This window comes from Bison bison, unplaced genomic scaffold, assembly GCF_000754665.1.
Source record: "Bison bison bison isolate TAMUID 2011002044 unplaced genomic scaffold, Bison_UMD1.0 scf7180017864177, whole genome shotgun sequence".
NCBI classification, from domain to species: Eukaryota; Metazoa; Chordata; class Mammalia; order Artiodactyla; family Bovidae; genus Bison; species Bison bison.
Genome location: NW_011494749.1, coordinates 248560 through 275967, shown reverse-complemented (window position 1 = coordinate 275967; position 27408 = coordinate 248560). Strand labels below are relative to the sequence as shown.

Here is a 27408-nt window from a genome sequence, read left to right as displayed (position 1 = left end):
AGATGTTTTACCGTCTGAGTTACCACGGAAGTCAGGTGTAGATAATATTGTTATTATTCCCATTGACAGAGGAGGAATTTAAGGTATAACAGACTAAAAACCTTACTAAGGTCACACAACTCAGGAGTCTTAGGGCCAGGCTTGTATATGGAAAACATATCAAGGCATTCGCATTCCCACTGCTCTAGTCCAGGCCATTTAAAATTGAAAAGATTTTATCCTAAAAGTGAAGTTGGGAGGATGGTGATGTGTAGTGGATTTCACAGTTCTCTCATGGGTAAAAGTAAAAGCACGTTTACTTTTTCACTCAGTAAAAGCACTGAGTAAAAGCTGTCCTAATGCCACTTCATGGATTGTAAACTCGGCAATATTAAGTAGTGTGCTCTTCAGCACATCATTAAAGTTATATTTGTTTTTATGGGTTAATGGATTTCCGTCAGTCCAAGTAAAGTTCTTTATTTGATGTGCAGTACAACCTAGATGGAATCACATATTTGTAAAACTGAGATTTTGTTTTAATTAATTTTGGGGATTGTCTTCAACATCTCTGGTGGGGGAATATACTTGATTATAACACTTACTTTTGGAAATCTTTCTAAAATGCATTGGCATACTTTACTACATTAATGAGCAAGATGTTGCCAAGTTTTGAATATTCTCATTGTTCCATCTTACATATTTAACTCTCAAATTATAAACTGAATTAAAAAAAAAAACAGGTTTGTTTCTTGGTTTTCCTTTCTCCAACAACAGTGAGTGGTTTTCAGCTTGCTGCACATGCAGATCACTAGAGAGGCATTTTTAAAAAGATGATGATATCTGGGTCCCACCCCTGGAGACTCAGGTGTGTAAGGATTGAGAAACCACTGTTCTAGAAGAAGTATGTGTGGGGCAGTTTTCTTGGTTTCTTTTTGTTGTGGTTCCTGTAAGTTTTGATAATAATGAAAAATACACTTAAGATTAGGAGTAAACTAGAAAATAGATGAACTATTGTTGATAAATGCTCTTAATTTAAATATGTAACATCTACATTTTTTCCCCCTTTCAGATTTATTACTAAACATGGGTGCATTTTTGGACAAACCCAAAACTGAGAAACATAATGCTCATGGTGCTGGGAATGGTTTACGTTACGGCCTGAGCAGCATGCAAGGATGGAGAGTGGAAATGGAAGATGCGCACACAGCTGTTGTAGGTATTCCGCACGGCTTGGAAGACTGGTCGTTTTTTGCAGTTTATGATGGTCACGCCGGATCCCGAGTAGCAAATTACTGCTCAACACACTTATTAGAACACATCACGAACAACGAAGACTTCAGGGCAGCTGGAAAGTCAGGATCTGCTCTTGAGCCTTCAGTGGAAAATGTCAAGAATGGTATCAGAACTGGCTTTTTGAAGATTGATGAATACATGCGTAACTTTTCAGACCTCAGAAATGGCATGGACAGGAGCGGTTCAACTGCAGTGGGAGTTATGATTTCACCTAAGCACATCTACTTCATCAACTGTGGCGATTCACGGGCTGTTCTGTATAGGAGTGGACAAGTCTGCTTTTCTACCCAAGATCACAAACCTTGCAACCCAAGGGAGAAAGAGCGAATCCAAAATGCAGGAGGCAGCGTAATGATACAGCGTGTTAATGGTTCATTAGCAGTGTCTCGTGCTCTGGGGGACTATGATTACAAGTGTGTTGATGGCAAGGGCCCAACAGAACAACTTGTTTCTCCAGAGCCTGAGGTTTATGAAATTTTAAGAGCAGAAGAGGATGAATTTATCATCTTGGCTTGTGATGGGATCTGGGATGTTATGAGTAATGAGGAGCTCTGTGAATTTGTTAAATCTAGGCTTGAGGTATCTGATGACCTGGAAAATGTGTGCAATTGGGTAGTGGACACTTGTTTACATAAGGTATGTAAGTCTTTTTTTGTTACAATTAAAATGCCCTATTAATTTTTAAAAGGCATGGTAAGTAAGATTAAGCAAACTTTTAAGTTTTAAAGCTTTTAATATTTTCATTAGGAAAATCCTAACTAAGTCCTATGTATTTTAAAGTTACTCTCTTCCCCAGAAATGAAATTTTTTTTTTTTGCCATCTTCACTTGTCTAAACCTTCTAATTTGAAAATTAAGTTTAATAAATTTATGACATTTATTGTCATTTAAGTGCTTTATGACTTGTTGTGGCAGAGGCATCTATACGCAATTGTGACTTGATTAAAATTCTCAACATTGGCAGTACCTGTCTTTTTTGGTTTGTTTTGGCCACTCAGCTTGTGGGATCTGTTTCCTGAGCAGGTATTGAACCCTGAGCCCAGGCACTGAAAGCCTGGAATCCTGATACTCTGCCATCAGGGAACTCCCGGCAATAGCTGTCTTATGCCTGATTATGTAGCAGTTTCATTAAAAAAAAAAAAAAAAAAGAGCAAGATTGTATATTAGATACACAAAAGATCAAGAGCCACATAAAATATTGGAAGATACAACAGAAGCCTTAAACTAAGTAAAGTTTTGTAATTTAGCTATGAGCCTACTAGCCTTACTAGCAGCTAAGACAGAAACTGAAGTAAGGGTTGTATATTTCTTATTCTATAGTAGTAAAAGAAGCTTTTTCTAGCCGTAAAACCTAAAAGGAATTTACATGTGACTCTGTGTAAATATGACATGGTGGATAATATCTTACTTTTATAGGAGATAATCAAAATTGTTTCCATAGAGATGCCTTTATCATCCCCAATTAGAGAACCAAAGACTAGTATAAAATGCAATCTTGTTAAGAATTCCTATGGAACACTAAAGTTTAATTTACATTTGCAATATTATATGAATCTTATTTCGATAGAGTAATAGACAGGAGCATCCAAACTAACAGGTAATTAGCAATTTCCTTTAATGTCTTTAAAATATTCAGTAATTTCAAGTGGGCTTTTAACAGCATCTATATAGCAGTCAATTAAAATTTGAGTTATCTGACCAGAACCTAAAATATGTAAGTATTCTGTGACTCTGATTGAAGAAGGTATCAGGACAAAACTAACCTTTGGTTATGTGATGTAAAGATTTTGACTGACTGACTCTGTCTAGATTAGAACCACTCTATTTCCTCACCATGTAAGTTGCTGTGAAAGATACAAGCATAGCCAGGAAGCTTCTCTAAAGGTCTCTGGGTCTATGGAAATACTCAGGTTTTGTTGAAGTGTCTATTACTTTTCCATAGGATGGGAAGAGACACCTTCAAAAAGAGAAAATAAAAGGGCTGGTGTTTCCAGCTTTTTTCTTGATGGTATCTCTAGTACTCTACTGTTCGTGTGTTTGTTTGGTTTTAAAGCATGTTGTATCTTTTTTGCTTCTCTGGATGAATTAAGTACAGAAATATTGATGGTTGTCAGTGATCAAATAGTAAGTTGTTCTAAAATTGTCTCTCTCCTTGGACTCTATATGGAGAAATTCTGACGTGCGGCTTTTTGAGACGAAAGCAGGCATTTTTTTTTTTTTTTTTGGCCTAACTGGGAACTGAAAACTGTTTTCCCCAATTATTTAAAACAAAAAGTTTGTTTATTGAAAAAAAGGCCAGATAATATAGGGTGTATATGTATATTTTAAGGTGATACAGAATATGTAAAGGAACGCTTGAAAATTTTGCCACCGACCTAAGTGGGCTATTGTCTTAATTGTGGTACTTATTTTTTTCATCTTTTTTGCCTGCCTTGAATGTGTATATTTTTATAAAAAGGAATTCATTATACTTGTTATTCTGCAGTCTGCTTTTTAATTCAACAGTATATTGTAGAGAGATCTCCATGTCTGTATCTGTTGATCAAAATCATTTTTCATAGTTGTGTAGCAGAATGACACGTAGTTTTGAGGGGATAGCCAGAAATCTATTATGTCTGTAATTTAGAGTAAGGAGAGAAGTTTGTATTCTGGATAAACTGCACAGTCTCTTTCCTATAAAGGATATTAGTTTTCAGGAATTTTGACCTAGCCATTTTGAATGGGGTTTAAATGATTCTGGTGGTGTATCTTCCTTTGATGGTTTTTATTGGTTTAAAGTGATTAAATATTTTTGTTGATGGTGTTAAACGATTCTAGGCAGAATCGCAGAATCTTAGAAATGATAAATGATAGTAAAGAGGGACAAGGGGTTGGAATGCCAGATCTCTGTATTGAATTTAGTTGAATGAAGTTGACCATCTAGTGCCTTTGAATTAAGTTATATTTATATTGAAATCAGTTTTGAGATGCCTAGCTAGCTCTTTTGTGTTAAAACGGAATAGAGGTGAATTTTTTTGAATCACCACATGCGACTTATGGAATTAAACAAAGCTCTTATCCATTCCTGTTTTTCTGACTCCGTAATACTGTCCTTCCACTAATTTATATTGTAAAGCCACCAGTTAGCAGTATTTAAGACACTAGGATTAAAATAGAGCATATGATTGCTTTTAATTTAGTCTGAAAGATTGAATCTAAATTTTAAAATCCATGGAAAGTGTGTTGGCCAGTGCTTGCCCTGAGCAATTGCTCAGTAGGTATTAGCTGATTTTTTGTGTGTGTGTGGTAGAATAAATTTTAAAACAGTTTTTTAAGTTAATTTTTTATTGGAGTATAGTTGATTTACAGTGTTGTGTTAGTTTCTGCTATATAACAAAGTGAATCTAATTGCTGCTAAGTTGCTTCAGTCGTGTCCGACTCTGTGCGACCCCATGGACTGCAGCCTACCAGGCTCCTCCGTCCATGGCATTTTCCAGGCAAGAGTACTGGAGTGGGGTGCCATCGCCTTCTCCTTGTTTTATATATAGTAGTGTGTATATGGAGAAAGCGATGGCACCCCACTCCAGTACTCTTGCCTGGAAAATTGCGTGGACGGAGGAGCCTGATGCGCTGCAGTCCATGGGGTCGCGAAGAGTTAGACACGACTGAGCGACTTCACTTTCACTTTTCACTTTCATGCATTGGAGAAGGCAGTGGCAACTCACTCCAGTGTTCTTGCCTGGAGAATTCCAGGGACGGGGGAGCCTGGTGGGCTGACATCTATGGGGTCGCACAGAGTCGGACATGACTGAAGCGACTTAGCAGCAGCAGCAGCAGCAGTGTGTATATGTCAATCCCAGTCTCCTAGTTTATCCCTCCCCCTTCCCTTAACAAGCTCTAAGTTTGTTTTCTGTGGCTCGATTTCTGTTTTGTGAATAGATTCATTTGTACTTTTTTTTTTTTTAGATTCCATGTATAAGCAATCGTTGATATGTCTTTCTGTCTGACTTATTTCACTTAGTATGAAATAAGTATACTCTAGGTCCAGGTGTTAGCTGCTTTAGGAGAAAGTGTGAATGGAGTAGATTGAATTTTTAACTAGATGCTTTTAAGATTTTTTCTGATAATAGATTTAAGTTAAGTGTTGGAAATTTCTTGATGATCCACTGTTTATAACTTGGCATTTTCATTGCCAGGGCCTGGGTTTGATTCCTGGTCAGGGAACTTAAGATCCTGCAAGCCTTGGGGCTCAGCTATATATAAATAAATAAATAAGTGTTAAATTTTCTAACACTTTTAACATTTATCATTCCCTAATAGTTTACAGGGATTTTTATATGTTAACTCACGAAATGTTGGGGTATTATGATAACCATTGTAATCACAGTAGTATCAATAAATTGCTTTTTGTGAGCCATATGCTATTTTAAGCACTTTTTACACATTTTAATTTATTTAATTTTCACAACAACCGTAACAGGTAGCTAGCATTATTGTTTATGATGGTCATTTTTCAGAATTGCTATTCAGCAATATGAAGCTATAAGAGTTGGATGATTCTGGTCAGGTATTACCCTATTTAGATAATTAACTCTAGGGGAAAACGGTCCCTAAGGAAGCAGCTTTTCCATTTTATTGCCAGTGCTAGTAGCATTTCTGGTGTTTATGCTAACTAATTTCCGGTTGCATAGAATGAAAGTGAAAGTGTCAGTCGCTCAGTTGTGTCCGACTCTTTGTGACACATGGACTGTAGTCCACTAGACTCCTCTGTGTATGGGATTCTCCAGGTAAAGAATCCTGGAGTGGGTTGCCATTCTCTTCTCCAGGGGATCTTCCCAACCCAGGGATCAAACCCAGGTCTCCTACATTGCAGGCAGATTCTTTACTGTCTGAGCCACCAGGGAAGCCCGTGGAATAGAATATGTAATAGCCATTTGCATGGCCTTTAATAACTTTATAGATCACATTCATCCTCATAGTAACCTTCTGAGGGGAACAAAGTAAAAATTTTTATTTCCAATTTGTAAGTAAGGAAATGGAAGTTTGTCATAAAAGACTTTTTTAATAAAGAGAAGCTGTAAGTCAGATATTTGATGAATTTTGAAGCAGAGTCTAGAATTGAAGCTTTCTGAGTTAAGCTTTGCATGTATGTTACCAAAGTTTCCCATTAGATTTGATGAAAAAAATTTTTCCCAAGGGAAACTTTTAAGACCTTCCTTTTCTTTTTTCAGTAATTACAAAATAAAAAAAAAATTTAAACAAGATGATATTTGAAGTGAAGTTATTAATCTTTACGTCTCTCCTTGTCAGTCTCATCCCCTTTAGGTAGCCACTGTTTACAGTTATATATCCTTCCAAATAATTCTCTGTGTTTATTCATAAAAATAGAAGTATAAAAGGTAGGGTCATGTATGCATGTTACTTTGCTAGCCCTTTGTTTTTCTTAATCATAAAAGTCAATATTTGTTCAAGTTTTTTAAAAATATAATTTGATTTCCTTTAATCAATCTATGTACCACCTATTAGAAGCTTATTTATTTTAAAGAATGAAATATAATACCTGATAATTGGATTATGTTGAGGGGAAATTAATAACATTTTCAAAAGGCAATATCAATCTAAGTCACTGATAAAACGTGGAAAAATGTACTTCTGTACCCCTTAAAATAGTTGTTTAACCCTAAACTCGGAAGCTTTTTGATTATAGTTTTCAGAAAATGTAATCATAAATAATGCAAAAGTAGACATAGTATTAGAGTGGAGTGTGGCTGGGTTTTTTGAAGTATGGAAGATAAGGATGTAAAAATACAGTATATGTAATGTAGAAATTCCGAAACCTTCTTTGTTGATGGTGTCTGAGTATCTCAGTAAGTTTTTTTGTAGTGCTACTTAACCATATTAATATCTAACAGTTATAAGTATTAAGTAGTTAGATCCAAACTTAATGAGTGTACAAATAATATTTAACAAAATAATACATATACATGGAAAAACATTTATTCCATTCTTTTAAAAACAATAATTGCATAATAGGACATGCTTGCACCTGTTGGATATGGCACAACTTCTCAAGCCTTGGAATCACTGGATAGTGCCACCCTTGGAGGACTTGACTTTAATCTCAGTAACTCCTAGAACCTCCGCTTTGGGAAAAGAGAATGTCATTGAGAGGACTATAGCGCTATCTAATGTTAAAAGTGTGAACTACCTCAAACTAGTTTGGAGTGTTCACAGATACTGAATATTGCTATGTCCTTCCCTCCCTCATTTAGAATATCTCTGAGGACATTTGGCTTCGTGGGGCTTTTTGGTACCGTGTTTAGAACCACAGTTTCAGTATTAGAACATAGGCTCTTTGGAACCAGACAGCTTGGTTTTGAGTTGTGCTCTGCCATTTGGTGCAAAGCATGGGTTTCTTCATTTTATAAAATAGAGATAGTAATAATCTTCTTCATGGAGTTGCTAAGAATATAGCTTTTGGCAAGTGCATGAACAGTATCTGGTTTACAGTCCTCAATAAATTTTAGTTCTGACAATTATGAAATGAAGAGGTAAATTTGTGCAAAGGGAAATATAGATTCAAGAGAAGGGAATGGTGGGAGAATTTAGTGTTTTAGAAAGGAAGTAATGATAACCTTCATCTTTCTTGGGTAGGTGGAAATTTGGGCTATTTCTTAAAATTGGCTGTTTTGAACACTGTAAATGTAATAACTACAGTGAGTGGCAGATTTTAAAAAATTGATTTAAAGAATTACAACTTTGTAGTATAAGATTCTGTTCACAGACCATTTCATATGCTGTGCTCAGGACTTGATCCAGAATGCTTCAGAAGCATGCAACATTCAACTTTAAAACTAACAGCATCAAATTATTTTCTGATTAATTTTAGATACCCTTACTTATGGCAGGGGCACTGGTTATTTTGATCTGTTGTTCAGTCGCTTAGTCATGTCTGTTCTTTGCAACTCCATGAACTACAGCACGCCAAGCTTTTGACCCATAACTATCTATTAAAATAGTTCTGATTCCTTTAAGCACTGCTGCTGTGCTGTTGTCATAAAAAATGAAAAGGTGCTGAAGTCATCAGTTTTTAAACATCTGGCTGATTGCTGTAATTGTTCAAGTTGATTTTTGCATATTTCATTTGTGGACTTTACAAAAAAATGTATACTGAATATGCAAGGATGATTTATCTCTAGAAAACTAAAGAGTCATAAAGGAAAGGCTCTTTTTAAATTGCTATATAAATTGCTATATAAAAATTAATGAAGTACACCCATACTTTGTATTTAGGGGAAGATCATCTTTATGTACGGAGAAGGCAATGGCACCCCACTCCAGTACTCTTGCCTGAAAAATCCCAGGGACAGGGGAGCCTGGCGGGCTGCCGTCTGTGGGGTCGCACAGAGTCAGACACGACTGAAGCAACTTAGCAGCAGTAGTAGCGTCTTTATGTAGAAATAGAAATACCATCGTTGAAATGACACATGCTGAGATGTTTATGTAAATTATTTTCTTTAAATATCTCCAGGTACTTAAACTTCTTGAAATTATCTTTTAGTTAATTTTCCAAATAATAGGATGTATGTTTTATAACTTATAAAAATCTAATGGAAATTATATATATATGATAGATTAAGAATGGGTAAACAATGCTCACACTGTTGTTAACAAAATAGAGTAGAAGAAACTGGATTTCTAAAAATGTAAGGTGGTAATTCTGTTTATTCATAAAATTGCTTTAAAAAGTCATTGGTATTCATGTGATGCTTGATTCTTGAATATCTATGGTATAAAGAGTTTTCCTGACCTGAATTTACATGGTAAATCCCGATTCCTATGGGATGTATTGCTGTTTGGAATCATAGAGTGTATATGTGGGATATGTGTGTGTATATCTTCATATATATGTGTGTGTGTGTGTGTGTGTGCGATGATATGTATATTCATATAGCCAGTGTAGTTTTTTTTTTTTTTTTTTCCACACCACATGGCGTGTGGATCTTAGTTCCCCAACCAGGGATTGAATCCATACCCCCTGCATTAGAAGCGCAGAATCTTAACCACTGGACCATCAGGAAGTGCCCGCCAGTGTATACTAGGTCATTATGAAAGTTTTGGTGGGTTTCATTAAGTGATAAAATTCATTTGGGCCAGTTTGGAAATCCTGATTTTTCCCCCCAGATATTAAGAATTTATGTATTCATGATGATTCTATTAAAGCATAAGAATTTGTACAGAGAATTACTATTTTCGAAGTCTTCTTAAGACTCAACCTATACTGCCTTCAAACTTTGCTCCGTTAAGGTTTAGCAGAAGTTTTTCAAGGCCTGCCTGTGTTTGACTGTGTCATGTGGGTCCCCAAAAGGTGGCAAGTCTTAACCAAAGAGTGCTCACCTAGATTCTGGCCATGATGACTGAAAAGAGTAGCATGGGTATGTTGTTGGCTCTCTTCACTTGGGTTGGCAAATCCCACCTCCATTGACTTAATTTTTGAGAGTGGTAAATAGGAAAAAAAAAAAAGAAGTTAAAAAAAGATCACTATTCTAAGAACAGTTTCATTTGGTTTTAAGAAATTCAGTAAAAGTAATATGCCTTTAAGAAACTGTTTTAACTTTATTGCTTATAGTCTTGTGGTAATAGAGTAGTATATATCCCGTGTTTCCTTTTTGATATAGATCTTTTGTGATGGTGTGATTAAAAAGGCAGCGGTAAAATTTGTCCTTCAATTAGTAGTTTTAGCTGCTCTCTCCAAATTCTGACACTAACTGTCTGATGTCATTTCTTCAAAAGTTATTTCATCTGACTGCAGTGTATCTATTTGATCATTTGATACTATGCCCTTAGAACAGTTTCCAGTTTAACTTTTTTCTCTGCTTGTTTAGTTTAGTGTCTTGGGTATCCTAATAATGAACAGTTTTCATCCATGTCAATTTAGTGAGTTTCAGTAGCATTGCTCCAATGCAGGTTAATTAGCTAGGGGGGAAAAATGCATATTTTCTTTGGAAGGATGCATTTTGGGCTTAAGTCACTTCGGGAATATGTAGTCTTGAGTGGGAAACAGAGTTTTTAGAAGATTTAATATGTATGAAGATACCTTCATTTCTCAAGTAGTGGAATGGACGTAGATAAGAAGAGGTGCATAGATTCAGAAATCATAAAATAATTACCATCTACCCATACCTAAGAGTCCTTGTTTCTTCAGGAAGTGCTTCAAATAGTTCTTTGAATATGAATGTGTTGAAGGTGTACATTCTGGATGATTAAATAATTGCTTAAAGTAAATAATAGTTGATAGACTGTAGAAGTATAATTTTTATTTTCTTTTTTTTAATATACAGGGAAGTCGAGATAACATGAGTATTGTACTAGTTTGCTTTTCAAATGCTCCCAAGGTCTCAGATGAAGCAATGAGAAAAGACTCAGAGTTGGATAAGTACTTGGAATCACGGGTGGAAGGTAAGAAAGATGCTTTTTTTTTTTTTTTTTAAGAAGAAGCAAAAGTATTATTCCTTGTTTGTCAAATCTTTTAAAACTTCCTATAGATTTTGGACTAAAAATCCATTATTCAGGAATGAGAAAGGGGAAAACTAGTCTCCTTAACGTCAACATAATTTGCTAATTGTTTGGGTTTATATCTGTTGTTTACATATGTTCCACCTATTCTTTTCCCTTTTTTCTTCCCTTTTGGGTTAATCAGTATTTTCTATTTGAGTTAATCCCTGCATTTGCTCATTAGTTATACATTCTTTGAAATATTCATTTAGTGGTTACCTTGATAGAGAATACATTTTAGAGTCTATGGCAGGATCTCTGGTTTAATACTTTAGTTTTATATGTGCTACTTTTCAGATATAAAATTATTTTATATGAAGTTACACATGTCGGTCTTATTTATTTTGCCTCAATGTCATTCTTACAAAGTTCTTTCCTCAATTCAGGGTTACATTTTTTTTTTGTAACAAAATACAAAATTTTATTTTATATTTTTTAAACTATTTTATATTGGAGTAAAGTTGATTAACAATATTGTGGTAGTTTCAGATACACAGCAGAGTGATTCACTTATACATGTATCTATTCTTTTTCAATTCTTTTCCCATTTTAAGTTGTTATATAATATTGAGTAGCAGGTTCAGGGTTACATATTGACCTATATTTTTTCCTAACACCTTATGGCTTGATCATTATTACTTTTCAATAGTAAATTTGAATGATATAATGATTATGGTGTGGTCAGCTTGTTGAATTTGGCCTATTTACGAGTCATGTTTTAGATGTATAGTAGCTATAGTAATTGGTAAAAGTTTTGAAATGCGAAGATTGGTGATTTCCAATGTGTAATTACCAAAAGAAAACTACATTCTTTTGCAGATTTGGTGGCGAGGGACTGATTCATCTTTTCTAGCTTTACAGTTGTCTGCACATCCTAAACATTTTTTTGTTGTTGGTCTGCAATTTCTTCAACCCTGAACTGTCAGTGAAGTTGTGTTTTCAGCGAAACGGAGAGATAAGGAACCTGTGAAAACACTTGGAAGACCATGTTGGAAGCATTCATTCCTGTTGATAATGTCATAATTATGAAGAGGAGCTGTTTATAGGAGTTTTTAGTAACATACATTTTCTGAAAGGTCGAGTGTATTGGGGTGGGAGGTTGCTGGCTCAAATTTGTCAGAAGACGAGGAAGAGTTTCTTATTGTCCAATTTCCTTGTTGTCAAAAAAGAAGCTAGATAGTTTTCATTTGGGGAAGAACTCTAAAATTTGGTCAATTACATGTTATATGATCTTGACCAACTTGCCTAATCTCTCTTAAGGCTCCAGTTTGTTTATTGTGAACTAAAGGTAAAAACACCAACCATACAGTTTGTTTTAAATAAATGAGATAACTTTGTTAAGTACTTGGTGATGTGCCTAGCACACAAGTCCGCAGCAAACTGTAGCTTTTATTAACTCTTCTGTAACAGCTAAATTTTAATTTCTTAAATGTGTGGTCAGTTCAGCTCAATGTGGGTTGTTAAAATTTAATATTAATTTTATTTTGTATGGTTTTAAACTATCCAAAAGATACATTATATGGCAGATATAACAAATATGTATTAATATGATGTGATCTTAGGGCCTGTGGTACACACTTGATTATAATCACTCAATTAAAAAGCTCTTTAAAATCCTTGAAAAAGCAGCCACTACAGATCAATATGCCTTGGTACCTAACTTCTTTTTTAGAAGCAGTTGTTCTTCAAGAGCACTGTATTTCTGTTAGGGTTTAAAGTCATGTAATTTGATATTAGAATTTTGAGGTGAAAGCGTTCTGGTATATTGGCAAGTCTGTGTATGTGTTTTTATTGGGTGTGCAGAGGAGAGGTATAATGTTAAATAGTCTTTAACCTAAATTGATTAGATATCTGGTGAATGCCTTCTGTATGTATTCATTACTTCAGCAGTCCTTGAGCATGTGAGTCACTGGGAAGGTAGCAGAAAACAAAGCAAATGTGTTCCTGATCTCATGGAGTTTATAATCTAGTGGAGACCAGTATGTGTGTGTGTGTATTTTTTTAATAGAAGAAAACAGAACAGTAGGCAGACAGGAGCAAGGAATATTGGTTAGGAAGGTCTTTTTGAGGAAAAACATTTAAGCAGATGACTGTATATGGGAAAGAGTGGCTATTTGGGGAAAGAACATTCCAGCAAAGGGAGCAATAAGAACTGAGGAGTGAATGTGCTTAGAGTGTATGGCTGGACTAGAAAGAGCTGGTAGAAAAGTGAAAGACTAGGAGAAATTGCTAACGAGCAGATCATGTACTACTCTGCAGACACAAATGAGGACTTTGGACTTTATTTAAATAGTGTTGGGAAGTCATGGAAGATGTTGAGTGCAAGAGTAACATGATCTGACTTTTTAAAGGACCTCTCTCTGTTGCTCCGTGAAGAAGAGATTGTAAAGAGAGACAGGAGAGAGGAAGCCAAGAGACCAGTTAGAAATCATGCGTTGAAGCAGGTGACAGGTGGTGGGGGAGGATTGGATTGCAGAGGTACCAGTGGTATGTGAAAGTTGGTTGGTGAAGTGCTAGACTGCAGTGGGTTTGGGTTAGGGGAGATTGTCCCTCATGCCACATACAACAATGTCTGGAGACAGATTTGGTCTCATAAAAGAGAGGGTGCCACTGACATCCAGTGAGTGAGGCCAGAATGTTCCTTAACATTCTGCAGTGCACAGGACAACCTTCACAGCAAAAAATTGTCTAAAACATCTGTAGTGCTGAAGTTGAGAATTCTTGGACTATAGAGATAGAGTGTAAGGTAGAAAAACACAGTCCTGCCTTCATGAAGTTTACAGTCTGTAATCTAGTAAATATCATGTATAGTGGGAGTATCTAGCAACACTCCTATCCAGGCATGGGTCAGAGAAGGATCTGAGAAAGTTACACATGAGGTTGAAACATGAAGGTGAATACACTTTAACCATACAAAAGTGTTAGTTGAATAGGTTTAAAAAGTGTTTCAGACCAATTGGCAATATAGCTAGGGGTCGGGGCAGAGTTGAATAGGAGCAGAGTTGAATAAAAAGTTAAGGTCATGGTCCTTGTGAGGGATGCATGGTAAACCGTTTGGATTTAGCCTCTTGAGGGCTGCTTAGGACACTGCTTTGTTGCTGATTTAAAAGTAAGTTTGCCGTTGTCTGATTTTTCAAGAAGTTTATTGTCTTGATACTGGCCAGATAAATCATGCCTTAAGAATCTGTTTTCTGGAAATTGTAAATATAAATGAAACATATAAATGTTTTATTTTGTTAGAGTATTAGCAAATTCTGAGATTTATTTTCCTTTTTTGTTTTAAATAAATTGTACCTGGTGAAAATAATAAAGCAATGGATTCATAAAGGCAAAAATAAATAGATTATAGAACATACTGTTTAGACAAAAACCTATAAAGCAAATTTTAATCTTCCCTTACAATCCTTATCCTTCCATTGCTTTTCTTTTCCTGTAATTATAGCATATATGCTATATATATATAATGTGTTTTCATATAAAAAAATGTGTTTCCATGTGGCTGTGCCTTGTTCATAGGGATCATTGTAGTGATTATAAGCCATTTCACTCAGTGGCTATTCTGAAGTTTTCTTAATTGTTCCTTTATTGGACATTTAATGTTCCAGTTTTTGCTTTTATGAATAATGCTAGAATGAGTATATATATGCAAGTAACTTTTTATCTTACCTTTTTTTGTTCCTTGTGTGATAGTATTGCTAAGTAGTACCTCTTGTTTCACTTTGTGAATTCTGAGTTATCACATTAATTCAGGAACTCTTCTTAAAAACCTGCAGAAATTATGGAGAAGTCTGGTGAGGAAGGGATGCCTGATCTTGCCCACGTCATGCGCATCTTGTCTGCAGAAAATATCCCAAATTTGCCTCCTGGGGGAGGTCTTGCTGGCAAGTAAGTAGAACAAAAAGAACTAATTTTGACTTCATTTATAATTAGTAATTAAATAATTTGGGGTTAGAAGTACATCAATTATCTAAAGATGAAATGGGTTGACAGTTCTTATACTAGAAAAGAACATTTAAATTTCATCCAAAAGATTTTCTTTTTAAGACATTATTTATTATATTCTTTGGGGCTGAGGATCCTTCTTCCCTTAGTAAATGAGAACAGATGGATTGTGCAGGATCAAATTCTGAGTGAAATGCAGAAACTGTTCTTGGCAGGTATTTATTGGGACAGTTAATTTTTGACTGTAGTCAAGATATATGAAGTATTATTTTAAATATGCAGAAGCTTAGTAACTATGTAATTTAATAAAACTAAAGCATAATTTTTTTTAGGCGCCATGTTATTGAAGCTGTTTATAGTAGGCTGAATCCACATAGAGAAAGTGATGGGGTAAGTTTTGTTTTATTTCTTAAGTATTTTAAATAATCTTATTATATAAACAGTGGCTATAAATATACATATACACAATGACTGCTTTTCATTTTAAAGAGTCAGTTAAAGTTTAAGGAGATGTATTGAAGTGGAAGATAGAGCTAAAGTTCTGTTTTGTAGATAGGTCTGTTGTCATTTAATGGGCATCAAATACCTTTTTGTGTGGGCTGTACTTATTTCTTCCCTGTGTGTCTTGCCTTTCCTTCTCCTTCTCCCTTAAATCTTAATTTTGAGGCAAACAAAGAATGTGCTTTTAAATGTGTCCATTTCTCCTCCAGCAGGCTGCTGCAATCACTGGAAGTTAGTGATCGTGATCAGACTAGACCTTTCAGACTCTTATTTTATAGACTAGACCTTTCAGTGCCTCTTTTGTGCCCAGTTGAACACCTGAGAATAATTGCATTCTAGCCTTCTTGTTGTGCTCTGGGTATACATGTTGAACTGGGATGACCATTTTTTGTTGTACTCTACTGTGCTTCATCAGAGCAAAACTCTTTGTCCCTTTGCCTTCCTTAGAAATACTGATCAACTGCTCCTCTGTAGGTTTTTAATTTTATTTTAATACTAGTACTAGGAGGCCAAACAGTAGCCTTTAAAAAAAAAAAAAAACAACTGCCCTAAATTTCAAAGTTAGTAATTCAAATAACTGTCTTCTCATAGAGTTTTCAAGTTTTTGGACATCTAAAACTGAACAATTTAATTTTAACATGTATGCTTCAAAGATTTAGGAGAGCCAAACTTAGTAGTAAAACTTATTGAGAGGAAATAGCCTCTATGCTCCAGCTCCTCTTGGCAGGTCTTGAGAGACCACTATTGGCCACTGGTAGTAATTATGTGTCATTTTAATTGCATTGTTTTCCAGGCTTCATTATTGCACAGCAGTATCATATAATTTGTTTTTTTCTTAGCAATAAAAGTTACATTGACTAAAAGGGAAATTTTTACAACTAATGCATTTTAGTTACCTGAATAAAATTATACTATATATTGCTAATAACAGAATTTATACCTGGGTTTAGAGCAGTGATTCTGAGACTTTCTTTTGTGTCAGGTACCTCTAAAGTATTCAGAATTGTGTCCAAAGCTGTGGAAATTAATTTAAGAATAAAGATAACGTCATTTGATGCATTTAGACAACTCCAAACCAAACAAGTGAGGATAGGATGTCAAGAAAGATGGTAGTAGTTGGGAGGTAAAGAGAGCCTTACCTCTTCAGCTAGATTATAGGTTCCACGTAGCAGCCACTACCAAGGTTGGAGGAACTAAGCCCTCAAGTAGTTACTGATTCATTATTAGCCACATAATTACTTTGTTTCCTCACATGTTTGAAAATGCAGCCCCAGTGTGTAATCTGAAAAATTATTTCATAATATACTTGCTAGGTTTCTTAGTCTCTTAAGAAAGTTCGCAGCTTTTATTCCAAACAAAAAAGTTTATAACCCAGAATTTCTGTTAAACATACACCAAGGATGAACAACAACAACGAAAGGATGAATTTTAAACTTTCTTTAAAAGTAGAAAATATGTATTATACATAGTAGCTATGTAAGCAGTGAATAAATAGGCAACAGAACCATGAAACTGAGGAGAGCTGCTCTGGATATAAAACTGGCCTTAAAGATGATTATTTGAATTGAAATTGAAAGTGTTAGTTGCCCAGTCATGTCCAACTCTTTCCAAGCGCACGGACTGCAGCCCACCAGTCTCTGTCCATGGAATTCTCCAGGCAAGAATACTAGGGTGGGTGCCCATTCCCTTCTCCAGAGGATCTTTCCAACCCAGGGATTAAACCCAGATCTGCCACATTGCAGGCAGATTGTTTACTGTCTGAGCCACCAGGGAAGCCCTGGTGATTATTATATGATTATAAATCAAGGAAATGTATAGTTAATCACCTTTATATATAAACACTGATGATCCACCATGTAATGAATTGATGTGGGAGGAGATTATGAAACAAAAGGCAAGGTCCCCCATCCCTGCTTTGAATGCAGCCGGCAGTGTTGATACAAGCAGAGAAGTTAAGTAATAAAAAGGTTTCACGTCATTTACCAAAGAACAAAAAGAAACGCAAAATATAGACTGATTGCCATGTGAATTGTAGAGTGATTGCTTGGACAGTCAGATTTTCAGAGATAAGATTAGATTTGAAGAATGGTTTGAATGGCAGAAATTAAAAGAAGATTATAGTTAATGTGGATTGGGAGAGGCAAGAACAAAGTTTAAGCTAATCTTTGAAAGAGCGGATGTCATTTTGGCTAGAGCAGGAAACTGCTGTGGTGAAAAATAAGAATTCAAAATGCCAGAAGTATTTTTGAATAGATTGGAGACACCTTTGACTTTATATTTCAGAGTGAGGAGCCACTGCGTGTTTACGGTGTGAGAATGGCAGACTCAAAGGAGTACCTGGCATTCTCATTTGTTAGAGACATATGCAGTGTTAGGTGGAAAACATGCTAGGGGTCAAGTAGTTGTGCATGACCGCAGAGACACTTAAGTGTAAGCTCATTAGTAGGTAGATGTGTGAATTAGAGAAACTTCCTGTTTACTATAAAAACAGAATCCTATGTTGGGAAACATTACTTTACCCTTTCAGAATAATCACAACCTTAGAAAAATGTTGAACCATAATCAAAAGTGGAAGTATACTAAAAAATACAAAAGAAACAGAAAACTGAAGAAATGATAATGTTTGATTAAATTCTTAGGCCTTAACTTGAAGCACAGAAGTGCTCTATGAATGCTTCTCAGCTTGGTCAGATCTGTGCCAAGTGGAAGTTGCTGCCAGGAAGTACAGAGTGGCAGGGGCTGATATAGTTAACTTGCAGAATGGGCAAGACAGGAGGGTGCTAGAAAGACAGAAGAGGAGACAGTTGTATGGGAAGGAGGGGAGCTCATTTTAAAAATATTTTTTAAATAAAAATAATTATTCATTCAGATATTTAAAAATACAAATGCTAGTCACAGTAAATCAAAGATTATTTAGAATCCTAAAACATCTGCTTTATATCAAAGAGAATAGAATTGTTCTGCGCAGTACCGAAATGGGTATTCATTCACTTTTCTTATATTAAAAAAAGTCTTTTGGTTAATAAAAGTATTTTTAAAAAACCTGAGTTGAATATAAGTCAGAATATATTTAAAATATATTCAGGAAAGTCATTATTTAGGGGAATTTTAAAGTGTTTTACTTAACTTTTTTTTTTCTGTTCAACTTTCTGGAATATGTTCAGTCTTCTTAATGTAAGCAATATTGATACTTTCCCAGCTTTAAAATCAGTATCTGGAAAAGAATCAAGCTTGAAATTTTAATAAAGGGGTGTGTGAATCCTCCAAAAGTTTTTGCAGATATATTTATGTGTGTGCATAAATACTATTTAATGATTAGAGTATGTCTGATTTTCATTAGTTCCTCCAAGGAGTCTGTGACCCCCAAAAGAATAATAACCTAGGGGACCAGAAAAAGTAAAAAATTACATTTTGCTCTAAGTTATTGTTATATTACGTAGGGCTCTGTGATAACCCCCACTCTTTCTTCTTTTAAAATGCTAGTTTGTTTTTAATTCAAGTATAGTTGATTTACAGAGTTGTGTTAAAGTGTACAGCACAGTGATACACAGTTTTCAGTTTTTTCAGGTTCTTTTTCATTACAGGTAATTATAAGATATTGAATATAGTTCTCTGTGCTCTACAGTAGGTCCTTGTTGTTTATCTAAAAAATGCTAGTCTAGTTTTATAACTCTAATTTAAATTCTTTTGAGATCTGGGACTTCGTTCAATTTGTTTATGGCTGTTCCCCAGCTCCTTTAGCAGTGTCTGGTATATGTTGAGAGCTCAGTAAATATTAGTTAAATAAGGAACATTTCTGTTTCTTTCACTATAATTGTATGCTAAGATTATTTTTAAGTCATATATTTTAAAAACTAATTTGAGGTTGCTCATGAGTAAGAAAGTTTATTATTTGAGCTTTATATTTTTCACGCCAAAAGGTTAAGTTCTTCCCTCAAAGGAGACTTAAAATACTTTTGAATTATTATACCAGTGATCAAATAGCTATATAAGTTGATGATTCTTAGGAACTTGTATTTTCCCAACTCCTACTTGTGCTAAGCCATATCTGCATAACTGTATCTACATACTATGTAGGTAACTCAGCATCCTTACTTTACAGAGAAGACTAAGAATTGGTGCAAAGGAGTAGCTTGCCCAGGCTGCAGAGCTAGATGAATTGAGTAGCTAGAATTGGAGCGTAAGTCAGAGTGCCTCCATCTGTTCCTTTTATACCTTTCCATGCAGCCTCTCTGATATTTAGAGGTTACATATGTGTCTATACCCCACCTCTCTCATGTAAGAAAAATCATTTCCAATTCTCATGTTTAGTTGTCTTAAAATATTCCATTTTTGATGAATAGTTTATAAACTTGTTGAGATTAAGCAGTCAAGCCCAGTATCTTATTAGTTATTTTTCATTTAAATACACACTTTTATTCTAATTTAAAAAATTTAAGGTATTTGGATTTTGAGAATGGAAGGAAAGAAAACTAAAGCCCCCCAAAATCTTCCTTTTCTGTTTTCACATTACTAAATTTTATAGACAAATCTTTTTAATTTTATTTCAAATAGATCAATTATATTTTTATATCACAGTTTTAGGACTTTGTGAATACTGTTTTTTTAATAAATTGTTTCTCATTTACTTTTTCACTTGTCAAAGCATTTTTTATGGGGAAGATCTACCTACACTGTTTGAAAACACACTAACTTTAGTCACTTTTTTAAGGTGTCATTTGACATACTCCTCATAGCTTTGGTCTTTACCATTTTAAGTGACTCTTTAAAATTATTTCAGATTGACTGAAGTTTACACGATACTTGGAGATGATATATGATTTATTAGATTCTTTATTAGTCACTCTTAATTGTATCTCATGAAGTCATATTTGAGAATCTTAAGATTATTTTTACCTGACAAGCAGGGATGAGGACTCCAAAAAAAAGAAAAAACCACACAGTAAATATCTGTACTAGCATTCCTTAAGTTTTCTCCACTATTGGAAGAGTTTCACTTATGGCGACTATGTTTTTAAAAAATTGGTGCAGATGAATTTTAGCTAATTAAATTCTATTTTTAAAATGTGCTTAGATTTCCCTACCCACCTTTTGCTGTCTTTTTTGATTTATCTATTTATCTGGGTCTTATTTCGTGTAAGGCAGTGTTTTCATAATGGGAAATTTGATTCTCAAGCTGAGTTAGTCTAGGTGACAGTAAAACCTTAAAAACAGAATCTGAGGGAAGAGTCCTAAATCCCCATGTCTGTAATTGTCTTAAATTTATTTTGCAGACTAATTTAAACTGTCCCATCTAATATGATTTTTTTGTCCTGTAATTTCATTAATTTTTCTATTATAAGAAAATACATTATAGACTTCAATATGAAATAATTTGTGGTCCAACTCAACAATAATTTTAATTATTTATTTAGTAAGCATCTATTTACATGAGGCGCTTTACTCTGCAAAACTGTTACTGTAATGTAGTCAGAAGAACATTCAGAGGGACATTGATGTTGATTACACTTGTAGACAAATCTGAGCTCTGTCACTTCCTAGCATTGTCATCCTGACAAATAACTTAAATCTCTCTGTGCCTTAGTTTCTTCGCTTATAAAAACTAGAGTTACAGTATCTATTATAATAGAGTACCTACAAGGATTAAATGAAATTATGTATATTAAGTTCTTAGCACAAGCATTAATTTTTCATCCCTAGGTGGTTGGGAGGATACAGAAAGGAATAGAAATTATCTTTGTCTAAAGATTTTATAGTGCAACTGGAGAGACTTGTCAACAGTTGCAAGGTGAAATGAATTGCTCTGATAGAGGTGTAAACCTGAGGTACCTTTTGTGTGAGTTCAGGTAAAGAAGGTGCAGCTAAACAATAGATTCATTTTCTGATATTAATGAAAATCCATGACTGTTGTATAACAGTATTTTGAAACATCAGATGAAATGGAGAGGTTTCACCTATCTATGTCTAACACAATAGGAAAATGTAATTTGCTATAATATAGAATGACTTAAATGTGGTCATTAACTCAAATTCTTTTCAATTGGCTATTGTAAATCCATTCTTATTGAATTTAGAGTTTGGGTTTTAGTGTGCTTTTTATAAAGCAACTACTTCTCTCTCCCCAGCTACCACTACTGTAGCCCTTCACAGAAATGTAGATGATTACTGTGATGATCTAGATGTCAGATGGAGTGTGAGATACATCCACGTATAACAGCTTTGATCCAACCTTATCAATCAGCTCAGGGAAGTAAGACGGTTTATCAGTCGTTCTCAACCTTTGCTGTGTATCAGAATCACCTTTCAGGCTTTAAGAAAATCATCCCAGCTCACTGAATCTGAATACCATGGCTTGGAGTTTGGCATCTGTATAATTTTAGAAACTCTACAGGTGATTCTAATGTGAAACCAGGGTTGAGTTCTTTATTGTCCACTTGATTTTGTTTCAGTGTCCAAGGGAGTTGTCAAAGGTAGTTGTTGGTTTGAGGGCTTTTTATTTGGAGGGCAGAGAGGAGTCTTATACCTTCCATTAAAAGTTCTTTGTGATACACTCTCAAATAGAAAATTTCCTTTTGGAAGACCTGATTAAAAATTGATAAGGTTTATGATCAGCAAGCATTTAACTCATTGTTCCATCTTAACCTTTCCTGAATGGATTCAAATTAGAAACTGTATTTAGGGAAATAATGTTTATTTAGTACAGAAAGAAAGGTAAATAGGGGGAGAAAAATCTTAAGAGACCATATTTTATTATGTTCTCTCCACACACTAAATTTTGCAAATTAAAAAAAAAAAGTTATGTTGATAGTTAATATGCTTGATGTAGAAAATTGGAGTAGTCAAAGCATCTGAAACTTCATCACCCATTATTATCATTTCTATATAGCTGTGTTTCCTTTCTTCCTAGGCATTTTACATGTAATATCCTAAAGAATATGGGCACACATATGCCTACACATAAAACATATGCTGTACACAGTATTATCTCTTGCTTTTACACTTAAAAAAAATACTCAAGTGCTCTCATGTTTCTAATAATAAGCATTGCCATTTACTATATGGCTATAGTCATATTACCTTTGTTGTAGAATTACGGAGTAACAACCTCCAAAGATGGTTAAGAGTTTGTATCAGATCTATATCAGTAGCCTTTTTGTATTTTATTTTCCCAACATTTTATGGTGAAAACTTCCAAACGTATAGAAAAATTGAAATGGTCATAGTGGACATCTTCATTTTACCATATTTGCTCTTTGCTCTATGTGTACATTCCTGGCCTTTTTTTTTTTTAAACTGACTGAACTTTTGACAGCAAAGCGCTGATAAAATATTTTACCTCTAAATATTTTGGCACACAGCTCTTGAGAATGAGGACATTTGTTTACATAATCATGATTACTATATTATTATACCTAAGAAAATTGGTAATAAATTTAATATCATCTAATATAAAGTCCACATATTCTCAGTTGTCCATAGAAAGACTGTTAAAATTGTTACATGGTCTAGTCCAGTTGTTACCGGTCAAGCATGTTAAGCAAGCCTTTAACTAAGCTCCCAGTTTGTTTTTACCCTTAACACTGAAAATAAGTCTAAGCCAGCTTTTAATAGGATGTCCTACATTCTGGATCATATGATAGTTTCCTTGTGGTGTTTTTTCACATAATTCTGTGTTCCCTGTTTTCTTATTATATTGGGAATTAGCTTAATTAAACATTTTTTGGCAAGATCACAAGACATAGCTTTGTCCTCCCTAGCACATCATGTCAGGAGGCACATATAAGGTTGAGTTGTATCTGTCAGCGTATCAGTATGATCAGCTTGGATATTAGAGTTTGTTCTGCAAACAAGGTTAAGTAGCTACTATAGGAGAAATCTGTCAGTTTTACAAAATTCGGTAAAATATTAAAAAAATTGAGTAGTTTAATATTCATATTTTATTATAATGTTTAAAATGATTTTAATCTAGAGATTTTTAGTAAAATATTTGACGACAAAAAATAAGTAAAATTTTTATCCACAGAAATTTTACAATTCCCCCAAATTTAGTTTATATAATACTGCATTTTGTTTCTCTTCTCCTTCCTGTCATTCAGCAGAAATGAAGAAACTAATGTTCTAATGGCCTGCTTTCTGTCCTTTCCTATTGCTTTAAACACTAATTTCCTTTAGTTACTAAATAATTATAGCCTATTATTTTCTTTTGAAGTCAGTTGCTTTTAGGAGATGCTGTGTTGCTCTTGAATTTTGCTAGCAAGTAAATTTCAGATTACATTTATCAATGTAAAATAAGACGTTAATAGTTCATGATGCTCATTTGCTAAAAATAACTAGAGGTATTTCGATTGGAAATTTTTGTTAATTGACACAGTAACACTTGATTCTTAATGAAATGTTCTCATGCTTAGACTATATTACTCATGGTAGAGAAATGAGTGTTTTGCTGTGATATGTTGTGAAATACGTGTGATATCCTAGTTTGTCTACTGACACTGGGGTCTTGAATCTTAAAAAAAGGCCTCCGATGAAGCAGAGGAAAGTGGATCACAGGGGAAATTGGTGGAAGCTCTCAGGCAAATGAGAATTAATCATAGGGGAAACTACCGACAACTTCTGGAGGAGATGCTGACTAGTTACAGGCTAGCTAAAGTAGAGGGCGAAGAAAATCCTGCTGAACAAGCTGCTACAGCTGCTTCTTCGAACAGTGATGCTGGAAACACAGTGGCAATGCAGGAAAGCCATACTGAATCAAAAAGCGATCTTGCTGAATTAGACAGCTGTACCGAAGATGCAGGGACAAAGATGAGTGGTGAAAAGTTATGACTTTACTTTGTGGTAATACTTTTGTGATCTTTGATTTGATGGTTTTTTTCTTAGGAAGTATAATGTATGCATTTATATAACCATTTTGTTATTTGAAATCTTGGTAAACTAGTTTTATTATATTCATATATTATAGCCTTGTTTTTTAAGAAGGCCTTTGCATACATCTTTATCAGATAGTTTAAAATTGGCTATATTCTAGTACTTTGAATTTAATAAAATTACATGTCATTTCATATTGTATGCCAGAAATGAGGCTACCAGTTACTAAAGTCAGTAGTTAAATTCATACTAGGAAAGGATTAGAAATTACCGATTAGCAAGATTACTTTATATTGTGGAAAAAATTGTTAATGTAGAATTATACTGCTTCACATATTAGTACGTTCATAGTTAGCTTTGTAATGAATTTGTGTTTTCTTTAGTAATTTTAGTTCTTCAAAGAATGGCAGATGCTGTCCTGTAATTTCTTTTTTCAAGGATGATAATTTGTGTGTTCTTGGAATTGTTTATATTTTGCCTCTCTGTAGTTTTATTTTTCAGTAGTTCTGAGATTCCAGATGTGTGGTTATTTTTCCTTTTTCTGTATCCTTTATGAAACATTTTTGAAAAACCTATGTATTATTCATCCAGCTTTGGTTTGTATATTCTGTATAGCCTAACTACATACATCCAAATGTATGTCAACCAAGTGTTTAGAATGAAATTATAAATGTTTAAGTCCAAATAAAGCATGTGATGTGGAATAACCTATGCATGTTGTACTTATTTTTAATTTTTTTAAAAAACAACCAGGTTTGGTATATTGGAAAAATAATTTGAATTTCATTTGTATCTATATAAAACTTAGAAAACTTTTGGTTTGGTGCATTTTTCATTAATTAAAAAAATTTTGAGAAGTCTAGGTTACTCACAGTAAATCTGTTCTGTTTCTTAACCCCCTTGTGACACAAAATATTAATCTTTGGACAGTATGAACACATGTAAACATGTCAGAAGGTTGTCATGATGAGCTTTTTAAAGATTGCAAGACTGAGTTTTGCTAGAAGTGTTCATCAGATTAGTAATGCAAGAAGTATAAGATATTTTAAATAGTGGTGGCAGATATGAGCTTGACTTTGCTAAAATGAGTTTTTAAAATACAAACAACTAAGTCACATTAGAGTATTTTTTAAAACAATTGTGTATGTAGAACATGTTAACTTTGCTTTTTCATGTTTTATATTTATCATGTGTCTAAAGTTGCTTAAGGTACCATAAGTTGAAGCTTTGGAATCTTTGTATATAGCTGATGTTTTGATCTGTTTTTCCAATGCCAGAATATTTTTAAGTGGTTTGAGAAAGAGGAAGTCATTTGGTGGAAAGGGGAGGAAAAAACCCAACCAGTTTTCTATCTATATTAGATAGATCCATGTGTGTATACACACAGTATACAATACACACAACTCTCTCTGTAAAAGTACCTTTTCAGACAAAGAAAGGAAGGTAACTTGTTCATCTGATTTTGTTTTCTTTTGAAATTCAGTCCAGCCTGGAAGTGGTGTAGGTAAATAGTAATAATATTCTTCCTTTTCTCTTCCTGTAGGGTGCTGGAGATCTAGAAGACCCATGGTAGCCTTATAAACCTTCTAAAATGCTTTTGATTCTGAAAATTGGGGGAAAAAACTTTTAATCACAATTTTCTTCAATACAAGGGAAAAATATTCTTGTGGATTCCCAGCGTTTTGTGATATGAGCAGAAAATCATTAGCATTTCCCATCATTTGTTCATATTTGTGTTTTCTGGTAATTGCCACTTGTAGCATTGCCTGTACTACAGTATTTTTGCCAGCCTCAGACATACTGGTTACATCTGTATTGAACTTTTGACCCTAGAAACCAATGGAGTTATTTCACCACAAATAACGAATATGCCTGAGGTGCATGGGAATATAGTTAGCTGTACTCTGAAGATACATTTTTTTTTTTTTTAACTAAGGCACACAACATATAAGCATGTAAGAGTAAAGAACTGTATGAGATGTTCCTTTTTTCAGTTCACCAAGTTGGAAGCCTTTTGCAGCTCTGTGGCTTAAAATTTCATTTGAGCAATTTACTATAGGATTTATATTTATTATTAATTGTTATTTAATTTTTTTTCCAATTTTACCTGTATTACCAAACTGGGTTCTCCAATAATGTCCAAATTGTAATGTTGCCTGCTTCAACATAAAGTGTATTTGGCAATAATATTATAAACCCTTACAAATTTTATGCATGTATCTACTACATCCTTCAATTCTCACTAGAAGAATCTCTTGAAACCAAATGGATTAATTTATGGCTATTTATAATTTGCTTTGACATCTCACTGCTGCAAATTTTTTTAAATGATGAAATTTGCCTTTATAATGTAAATTGTGATTTTTGTTTTACATGTGGGTTTCTATAGTTTTAATTTTTCAGCTTTTAAGATACAACAGGTTTTGTGTAATTTGGTATAATTTTTAATTGTTTACGTTATTTTAAAAGCTCAGAATATCACATTGAAATGACTATAAATACATTTAAAATTATCTATTTTAGATCTAAGGAAATATTACAGAGATATTTTCATGGGTTCAGTAACCTTTCATTTTATAACATTGGGCACGGTACGGAGTGGCTGTCACATAAGGTACTTGAAGATTATTAGTTTAATTCTATTTTTACAATAACCTTGAATTCTTGAATTCTTTTGAGTTTTGCATGTATCCAGTTAATGCTGAACGTGAAGAGTGAAATATTTATCTAAAAGGAGCGTGGGGGGAGGAGAAGCAATGAATGTATCCATTTGTACATGGTGTACATGTTGTGGATGCTTTGTAACGTTTTCCTATCTGTTCAGATTGTGTTTCAGCAGGATGTAATTGCCCTTGTGTGTAGTTGAAATGAGTCATCATCTGGTCCTGTGTGAAATGGAATTCATGGTATTTTCTGTAACATTTTCCTGAAGCTGTTTCTGGAGAGCCACACATTTAAATACAGCTTTCTTGATCATTTCGATTTATTGTGCACCTGATTTTTTGGTCTAAAAGGAATTATTGCCACAACATATTTTATTTATTCTTTAGATTTTAGCCTTGTAAGTTAAAGTGCTTTACATGATGATGTTAAAAGCTATTTGTCCCTTAACCGGGTTTGGGGGGGGTTGTTAAAAGATAGGGAATGAAGAATGCAAAATGGTTGTTGTTCAAACTGTCCACTCTGATCCAACCCTGTACTGATAGTACCTTTCCAGTATGATATTGTGATGTTTCATACAATGCAGTGAACATAACCAACTTGTTACCTAAATAAAGACTTGATAAAAACAGTG

The 27408-nt window shown here is 34.2% G+C and overlaps 1 protein-coding gene across 3 annotated transcripts; it reads left to right on the top strand.

Annotated features, from left to right (window-relative positions):
* Positions 1–27408, top strand: PPM1B (protein phosphatase, Mg2+/Mn2+ dependent, 1B). Of its 3 annotated transcripts, none has more exons than XM_010842300.1 (5): positions 1–1908; positions 10592–10709; positions 14579–14690; positions 15080–15137; positions 23766–24824. In XM_010842300.1, exons 1-5 carry the CDS (start codon positions 1063–1065, stop codon positions 24069–24071), a joined length of 1440 nt encoding a protein of 479 aa, XP_010840602.1. In that variant the 5' UTR covers positions 1–1062; the 3' UTR covers positions 24072–24824. The 3 variants fall into 3 exon arrangements, with proteins under 3 accessions (XP_010840602.1, XP_010840604.1, XP_010840603.1); XM_010842301.1 differs by lacking the exon at positions 23766–24824 and adding an exon at positions 25657–27408 and having other exon boundaries at positions 6–1908; XM_010842302.1 differs by lacking the exons at positions 14579–14690; positions 15080–15137; positions 23766–24824 and adding an exon at positions 11625–14081 and having other exon boundaries at positions 2–1908.

Excerpts from the sequence above, each read along its gene's own strand:
- PPM1B (XM_010842300.1), top strand. The coding sequence starts at position 1,063 with ATGGGTGCATTTTTGGACAAACCCAAAACTGAGAAACATAATGCTCAT. Across the intron at positions 1,909-10,591 it reads TGGACACTTGTTTACATAAG|GGAAGTCGAGATAACATGAG; the intron begins GTATGTAAGTCT and ends TTTAATATACAG. Across the intron at positions 15,138-23,765 it reads CACATAGAGAAAGTGATGGG|GCCTCCGATGAAGCAGAGGA; the intron begins GTAAGTTTTGTT and ends TCTTAAAAAAAG.